This window comes from Notothenia coriiceps, unplaced genomic scaffold (assembly GCF_000735185.1).
Source record: "Notothenia coriiceps isolate Sejong01 unplaced genomic scaffold, NC01 NC01_scaffold00013496, whole genome shotgun sequence".
Taxonomy (NCBI): Eukaryota; Metazoa; Chordata; class Actinopteri; order Perciformes; family Nototheniidae; genus Notothenia; species Notothenia coriiceps.
Window position 1 is genome coordinate 1 of NW_011346197.1, and position 8,943 is coordinate 8,943.

Genomic DNA, 8,943 nt, shown 5'->3' on the forward strand with positions numbered 1-8,943 from the left:
GCACCTGAATATAAGCCGCAGCAGCTAAATTGAATGATGTGTACATATATAAGCCGCACTGGACTATAAGCCGCAGGTGTTTTAATGTTTAATTACCATATGTAAGGGTTCGTGCACAGAGGGGATTGTCGGGAAAGAGATGGCTGTTTGAGGAAGCTCCCATTTATTAACATTTCAACAAACAAGTTGCATATTTGCACAACGTATTCAAGTGTTACCATTTAGTGCAATAGTAGCTACAGAACATGTACTGTGCTGTGTAAACTGTACTGTATCACATAGCGTTTCAGACACACAAACTTTTCAACTTTCAAACTTAAACGGTGCGCTCCCAGCGCACGTACCGGCAGTGATCTACAGCAGCGGTTTTCAACCAGTGGTACGGGGACAAACTGTCTCGCTCTCGTAATGTCTGTCTGTCTTGCTCTCGTTCTGTCTCTCGTACCACTCTCGGTTCCACTTTTACTTTTGCGCGCTACCTGTCTCACTCTTTTCCGGCCTCCAGCTTTTCCTGCTGGAACCCACCGCTTAAAGGTGGGGGTCCGCGGACCGGCCATAGAGCCCATAGAGTTAAAGGTGGTGGACTGTAACCTTTAAAATCCATAGATTTAGGAGGTCCCCTAGTGGCCGTTAGCTGTAAAAATCCATAGATTAGCCGCACCGTTATATAAGCAGCAGCGTCGAAAAATTGGGAAAAAGGCGCGGCTTATAGTCCGAAAATTATGGTAGATTATTTCCCCAAATCGTGCAGCCCTACTGCCTAATTCACATTTTTACTGAATAGAAACTTGACATTAACTTGTTACCGGAGTGTGAGTTCCTCTGACATAGCCAGTCCTGATACAGTTTTAACAACAGTATGCCATTTGGATCCAACCCTTTTTGCAATGCAACTGGACTCTACTAAATACAATGAAGTAATTCACTGATGTCCAACCGCTAAACATGGAGGATATAATTACTAGAATCACAGGAGATACTTCAAATTAGACGACAAGTTGCGCTTTGAATGGTTTCATATAACATTCACATTTGGATATTTCTATTTTGTGTGCTTTACTATCACAAGAAAAAAAAAAAGTATCAAGCTAGTCCTCTGTACATTTTCTATGACAACGCGCCCTTTACTTGATCCAATACATACACCTATTGTATTCAACATGCGTACTGACCTGTCCGTCAACAGGTTCGATCTGCTGCAGCGTGGCCAGCACGAACACGGCCGTCTTTCCCATACCGGACTTCGCTTGGCACAGGATGTCCATGCCCAGGATCGCTTGTGGGATGCACTCATGCTGGACTGAAAACAAAATATAAAAATATGTGTCAATGCAGGCACATTATTGTTGGGAAAGCAAATATATCAAGGTACTGTAAAGAAACTGTAGACACGTGGAAGATTCTTTAGTTAGGTTTCATTTTGTATTGAAGGAACAAGGGCATGTTATCAAAGAAAACCTTATAGATCAAATGATAATTAGTATTAAACTGATGCTAAACACCTTTGTGTTTACAGCCGGTTTGCCAGAGGTCATTTAACAACATTATATATTCTCACCATTTCCAGAATTCAATCTATTTTCATGTTGATTTCACAATTTTCTGTATTTCATGAATTGTTCCCCGGTTTTTCCACCATGCTTACATAAAGCACTTTGAATTTAATTTGTGCCTAACATGTACAAAACAAACTAACCCATACCCCTTTTGTTTTCTACATTCGACACAACCAGTAAAATGGTCTGCTCTTGTTATTGATGAAACGTATCTATTAGACACGGTCTATCAAATTGTAATGATTCTTTGTATTACTTCATGAATTTGACTTCACAGACTGTACGTGCTTTGCTTGTGTGTTATTTTGTTTGTTTGTTAAAACGTTGTTTTTGTCGGGACCCTCTTGAAAACAAGATAAAGAAATACATTTCTATAAATACAACCAAAGTCCGCTCACCTTCAGACGGATGCTCAAAACCGCAGTCGATGATGGCACGCAGCAGCTCTGGTTTGAGCAGAAAGTCCCTGAACCCGGAGCTGTGGATGGAGACGTAGGACCCCTTCACCTCCTTCTTCCCTGCGGGGACGGCGCTCTCTGGGGCTCCCTGAGGCTCCTCATCCTCTTCGTAGTCGAGCAGCTCGTTGTCAACATCAGTCTCTGCCATTGTGTCGGTCTAGGGAGGGAAAAGGAACAAGTGGGAGTTTAAAATTGTGAACATGTCTATCATCACATGACTGAACAGACAACTTGGACAAATAAGTAGACGTGTATGTAGTCTTTTTGCACTACTTTTTATTTTATTATATATGTTGCATTGTTGGAGGAGCTCAGGTCAGAAGAAATTCATTGCCATTTCTACACTGTAGCTTTGAGCATATGATGATAAAACCTTTGAATCTTGAGTTGCACCGCTTGGAAAAGTGTGCAACTCAAGATTCAACGGTTTGTGTGACGGTGACTATTGTTGAATGATAGTGAGGAGATAAAAGTGGACTTAACTGACTTCTCCTTAGCGTCCAAAACGTTGTAGATAGTTGCTTTCAAAGTATCTATTGATTGGTTTGATTATATGGCTGTTATTTTAATCTTGTTTATTTATAACTTTTTAATTTGTATTTTCTACCTATTTAATGGTTTATGAGCTGAGCTGTGTGATTTTAGTAAGTACATGTATTTCGTTGTACAACACCTGGAGATTTTAAAGTGCTTTACAAATGAAGCTGTATTGTATAATTTGGATTACCATCGATTATGGAGTGACTTTATAAAGAGGGACTCTACCAAACAAATGTTTAATTTAGTATGTAAAATATGTAGGCCGGGTTATCTCCGCAGCTCCACAATACTACATTCAAAACTTTATTTTAACACATATTAAGGCATAAAACATCGTGTGCCTTCTGTGATTTGGATATTACACAAATTCACACTGAAATGTGGATAACATTTCCATTAATTGTGCAATCCTACAACCAACTTTCCAACTGGTTTGAAAGAGAACTGTAAACTGAGACCAGCTGTTGCTATTATTTGTGCCAACTTTAACCACACATTTTAAAGAAGATTCAAACTATGTAATACTACAAAAGTGTGATAATTAGCTTTCATTGCAACATGAGTTTGTTGTGTGTACAGTGGTAGTATTATGGTTGAATAGGCGTAACTGAATCTCAACCATTGCACGACAAGAGACTAATCAGTGAGCTATGCTAACTAGGTTATTTGCAGGCGCTCATATTAAACCAGGCCTACAATTCAAGTACGCAGTATGTAGACTAACTGGCTCCCCTTTACACAAAATACCCGTTCACATTATTTTAATAAAGCCAAGCCTTGAATAGTAGCCGACGCCTTCGGTTTAACCAAACCGGTTAGCACTAGCTTCAGATCCGTTGACAACACTGGGACTCCATTGTGTTTCATAACTAATGCTAAGCTAACATGCTAGCGGCAAACAATATTTTTCTGACGAAGAAGCGAAACCATACTCACAACCACCGTAGACAAATAAGTAACACGTATTTAATTATATTTAACCCAGCATGTTGGGATAGAAAAAGCTACGCACTTACTAAAACAATGAAAAAATAAAAATGGGGAAATGTTGGTGGCTAAGCTAACTAATGCTAACGCAGAAACGTAACGACTATCATCATAAAACAAACAATGAAAGAAGATATTTCATTACAGAGTAGATTATCTGTAACTCCTTCGAACTTAACTAATCGAACTCTTCCCAAACTTTATTCAATGTTTTTCAAAAACTCTCCATTTGTGGATATAAGACTGAATTCTTACCTTGTCGTTGTTAGCTTCTCTACTACAGATCAAAACCGCATGGGCAGGCCTCAGACGGTTTATACGAGTACCCGGAAGTCCCGCCTTCTCTGAAGCGCATCAATACGATTGGTGGATTTAGACGAGCGCCGGTAAAAGAGGATAGCGATTGGTTGAAAAGTGTGCCGCAGTATAAAAAAAGCGGGATACAGCAGGAATGAGTGTATGGAAGCCCAGGAGAGACACTGACATTTAATTAGAATAACAAAATAAACTGCACAATAAAGTAAATGCATTCTTATGGTGCAAAAAAAAAAGGAAAGGACTTTATTATGATTTTCGTATGGGCGAACATTTCTTTAATCTCTAACTACATTAATTAAACCTTTATTAGTCCTCTTAGTTCGTCTGCCAAAAGCAATAATATTTAAATATATGATAGGACAGATAATAGTTCACACAAGGATAACAAATATATGAAAGTAACAGTATAAATAAAAACAACAACAATAGGAATAGGTACAAAATAACATTTATTCATTAACTTTTTTCTGTATTGCTTCTGTTATTTCAAAAAGTTCAATACAAATATTATTGCATAAACATGAAGTGACCTCAGTGTGGCAAACACCCAGTGGTAATATCAGTATTATTGTTAGAAATACTAATTATAAGGCTGATAAGTGCAAATAACAGCAGAAAAGTCAGTATTTGTAATGCATAGGTTCATAAAGAGTAATTATCATTTATTTTGGTGTTGGAGATAAGTACAACCAGCTATATATAGACACACCAGCATCCGGTTGGATTAGTTACTAGCATTTAACACTCTCAGTGACCTATTTTAATAAAGTGATACAGCAGGCACAGTAAGAAACAAGCTGATCAACTGGGATTTTCAAGAAATAATCATGTTTCTGTTCTCAAGTGGCCATAAGACTACGACTGCACCTTTTCATTGGTTCCTTTTTTTTTAGCATCTTATTAGTTGATATATATTTTGTATTAGCTAACAATCTGAATCTGTAGAGTTATCAAAGCTGTCAGATAAGAGTAATCGGTACAATATTAGCTTCCAAAATGTATTGAAGTACCAGTATAAATTAGCAAAAAATTACAGTAAATACTCAGTTAGCGTACCTCAACATTGATACTTGAGTAAATTGCATTTCACAACTGGTATTAGAGACTTAGATCTGTGATTCCAGAGCAGAAGAGAAACTCCACTGAGTAGGAGAGAAGTACGGGAAACTGTCGGACTCTGGGCGTGAATTACCCTCTGAATATGCACCAGAGGGGGGGCAAGATCTGCTCAGGAAGTCCCTAACTCTGGGGGGCAAAGAGAGAAACAGCCAGTCCTCCACCAGCAGACCCCCCCCATGCAACCCGGGGCAGGATCCCAGCTCAGCGGGCAGATCCTCCAGACTGTTACTGCGCAGATCCAACCTGCACAACCGACTCAGAGCTGCAACACCTCTGGGTAGTGCACTGAGAGAGTTGTGCGCCACATTAAGGATGTGCAGCTCCAAACAGCTACTGAACAGCTGAGAGGGGAGTTTCTCCAACCTGTTCCCACTGAGATCCAGCTCTGTGAGCAGCTGCAGCGCTTTCACCTCAGCAGGAAGCACCTCCAGCAGGTTACCAGCCAGGAACAGCTTTCTAAGGCGGTGCAGAGTGAAGAGGGCTGGAGGAAGACTCTGCAGCTGGTTGTTGGACAGATCCAGGAGCTCCAGACCTCGCAGAACGGCAACACTAGCGGGTAATGAGAGGACTCGGTTGTAGGCGAGTCTGAGACAGGAGAGGCGGCGCAGAGCAGCCAGACTGAGCAGCTCCTCCAGGGTCCGCAGGTTGTTGTGCTGCAGGTCCAGAGTGCGCAGGTTGGTGAGGGAGAGTAGAGCAGACGGTAATCTCTCCAGCCGGCAGTCCTGCAGCAGCAGCTCCGTCAGGTCCACCATCCGCTTCAGCCCTGTGAGGACCAGCAGCCTGGTGCCCTCGTTGAAGACCTCCAGCCTCACCAAGCTGCCCGCCACCTACCATACAACAATAATACAGTTTTATTTATATATATATATATAGCACTTTTCATACAACACATGCAGCTCAAAGTGCTTTACACAATGACACATCACAAGTTAAAAACAAGAAATTCAAGAACGTTAGAGGTACATGCAGCAAAATATAACATTTTAACAGGTTAGATACAAGGAAGATAATAAAATGAAATAATGGTTTCTCTCCGACAGAACAATACGAATATACTTTATTAGTCTGTTTGCCAGCTCATCCTATTGGGAGCACGGAAATGTTGAGGACCTCAAAGTGTTATGTTAGAAATGTACAGTATGGGCCCAAGCACAGAGAAACTGCCGGATGCTAACTTGCATATGTTGGGCAATTTGCACAAATGGGGCGAAGCCTGCGAGCTAGTTCAGGCAGTCAACTCGAGCACTTATGCTGCATTCATACATAATGCCCCTTGCCACTACCAACCAACAGAGTCTCCTTAATATGCCGCTCTATTTAACCTGCCAGATATCCCTTCATGCATTGCTTGCTGCTGCTGTTGCTTCAGCTACCTCTACGTCGCTGCTGCTTGCCTGCCCCACCACCACCCCAGCTTCCACCCCAGCTTCCACCTGTAGGCTCTGGGGGTTAGTTATTTAATCATCACTCATCGTGCTATGTATATCTATGGAGTGATGAGGCCTGAGCCTAGTCGCCAAACTTAACTATATGCTGTTTCTAATAAACATGTTAAAGCAACACGTGAGTTATCTGACTGAATTAGCATAATGCAGACAATAGTTAGAACATTTCTTTTTTTACAATTTTTGAGTGTTTTTCGGAGGTTATTGAATCAACTTCCAAGATCGAAAATGGCAGTTTTAACCAGAAAAGGACCATATTTGTGCTCCCGGTGGCTGATTTTGATGAATTTTGGGTCCATTTTAAAGTTCTAGGAGACTAATATCTGCCATTCTTGATCCAAAAATGGTCAGAAAACATAATCAAATGGTATAAAAACCGCAAATAGTAAATTTATATACATATCTACACCATAAAAAGACAAAGAATACACAATATGTATATATAATATCCTGCTTTGTGTTAATGTACGTTTGTATTTCCACATATTTTTTAATGTTATTTTATTTCCATTTGAGATGGTTAAAGTTTGTTTCTAGTCTGCCTTGTCTTTTAATGCTGCTGCAACGCAAACATTTCCCAGATTGGGATCAATAAAGTACTTCTTATCTTGATATAAAATGTTCTTGATAAGTTAGACTGTTCTATTAAAGACCAATATATCACAGCAACAGAAATATAGACATTTTGTTGTTTTCTTTGTATTCTGTTTCTGATTTTATGTAAACCGTCTTTGAGCACCAGGAAAAGTGCTATAAAAATTAAATGTATTATTATTATTATTATTATTATTATATTAAAGCGGCAGACCAACACCTCACACAGCTCCCCGGGGATCCTCTGCAGCATGCCTCTGATCACCAGCACTCGGAGGTGACGTAGTTGTCGCAGGCTTCCTAACGCCCAGCTGCGACCCACACCGTTATCATTGCTCAGGCGTCCGGAGAGGTGGAGCTCGTGCAGGCCTCGGAGGGAAGTTACCCAGCTGGGGATCTCTGAGGCCTGGGTGAAGGTGAGGTGAAGGACCTCCAGACGCTCCTGCAGGACCCCCAGAGCCCCAGGATCCACCGCCGCTGAGCAGTGGTAGAGGTGGAGCTCCCTGTTGGGGGAATACATAGTCAAAGGTCCCCTATTATACTGTTTTTCATCAATATATCACAGGTCTCAGATATATCCAGAACCTGTCTGGGACAGCTGGGACTCCCAGCAGCTTCTACTGAAGCCTTCTGAGTAAATCGCCAGAACGCCGACACCTCCTCATCTCCACCGCTCCCATGTTTACTTTTGAGTTGCCATAATTTATTCTCTCTCCGTTGGTGCGGGGCGGTTAATGCTAATGCTAATAATGCTAATGCCAGCAAATACAATGGCGGCTTCACAAAACTTTTCAGAGTTTTACGGGCGTGGTTTGCAATTTGCCCAGACAATTGAAATTAGTACTTTTTTCTCCCCAGGATAGTCCCACCTCTCTAGCGGGAACTAAAAATGGGGGAAAAAGTTCTCGGAACTAAGTTCTTAGTTTGGTGTGAACGCAAAATTCCAGGCACTAACGGAACTAAACGGGAAAAGTAGGGGGGTTACCTTGGTTGGTGATTGGCTAATGGTTACACAAGCCAAAACATCGTTATGACATCATAAATAGGCCAAAATCTGATCAGCTCATTTTCAGACAGGTTTTTATAGAAATGGATCAGGACAAAAAGAGAGAATCTTTGTTCCTGAAACTCAGGACACATGTTTATGTATAAAAGACATGAAAAAGTGGATTTTGCATATTAGGTGACCTTTAAGATAAAAACACAACAATCAATACAAAAGAACAGTCACTTCAATATCTTTGGGAATGTACATTAGTGCAAGATTCTGATTCCGATGTGATATTAAAGCATCCTGAACTCACCTGAGTGATTTCATGTTGGCTACCTGTGCAGTAAACCTGGCCTCGGTGATGAGCTCCAGCTTGAGGACGTGCAGCTGGTTGAGGGTGAAGAGAGCTGGAGGAAGACGAGGAAGAGCCACCAGCTGCAGTCTGGAGCTTCCCTCTGAATCCACGCTGCTCATGGATCTCAGCTTCTCTTCCCCCCAACGCCTCTCCAAGCTTTCCTCCAGCAGCCGGCTCTCAGTGACCGGAGACAGAAACACGGACAGACGCTGAACCAGCAGGGGGTCGTACTGGTCCAACATGTGCAGGAGGAAGGCCAGATCGTTCCTCAGGTCAGGAACATCTCTCAGAGAGCACAAGTCCTTCAGTGAGTGGAAGGAATACTGACGTAGAGAGCTGCAGAAAACACAGAGGGGGAAATATATCAGACATTTTAAAGGTCACCTATTAGGCAAAATCTCTTCTTCATGTCTCTTCTACATCAACATGTGTCCCCTCTTCTTCATGTCTCTTCTACATCAACATGTGTCCCCTCTTCTTCATGTCTCTTTTACATCAAAATGTCCCCCTCTTCTTCATGTCTCTTCTAAATCAACATGTGTCCCCTCTTCTTCATGTCTCTTCTACATCAACATGTGTC

At 41.4% G+C, this 8,943-nt stretch overlaps 2 protein-coding genes across 2 annotated transcripts; both read right to left on the reverse strand.

Moving 5' to 3' along the window:
* Positions 1 to 1,144: 1,144 nt before the first annotated feature.
* On the reverse strand, positions 1,145 to 3,873 carry LOC104947955 (ATP-dependent RNA helicase DDX39A-like; the record flags this gene model as incomplete). Its single annotated transcript, XM_010774080.1, has 3 exons — positions 3,797 to 3,873; positions 1,955 to 2,171; positions 1,145 to 1,300 (listed from the first exon to the last, which is right to left on the reverse strand). Coding segments are annotated over exons 2-3 (364 nt in total), but the record flags the coding sequence as incomplete, so codon positions are not given.
* A 417-nt stretch (positions 3,874 to 4,290) lies between these two features.
* On the reverse strand, positions 4,291 to 8,712 carry LOC104947954 (volume-regulated anion channel subunit LRRC8D). The gene is made up of 3 exons (XM_010774079.1): positions 8,322 to 8,712; positions 7,232 to 7,520; positions 4,291 to 5,805 (listed from the first exon to the last, which is right to left on the reverse strand). The coding sequence occupies exons 1-3, from the start codon at positions 8,603 to 8,605 to the stop codon at positions 4,966 to 4,968; spliced, it is 1,413 nt and encodes a 470-aa protein (XP_010772381.1). The 5' UTR covers positions 8,606 to 8,712; the 3' UTR covers positions 4,291 to 4,965.
* Positions 8,713 to 8,943: the final 231 nt, after the last annotated feature.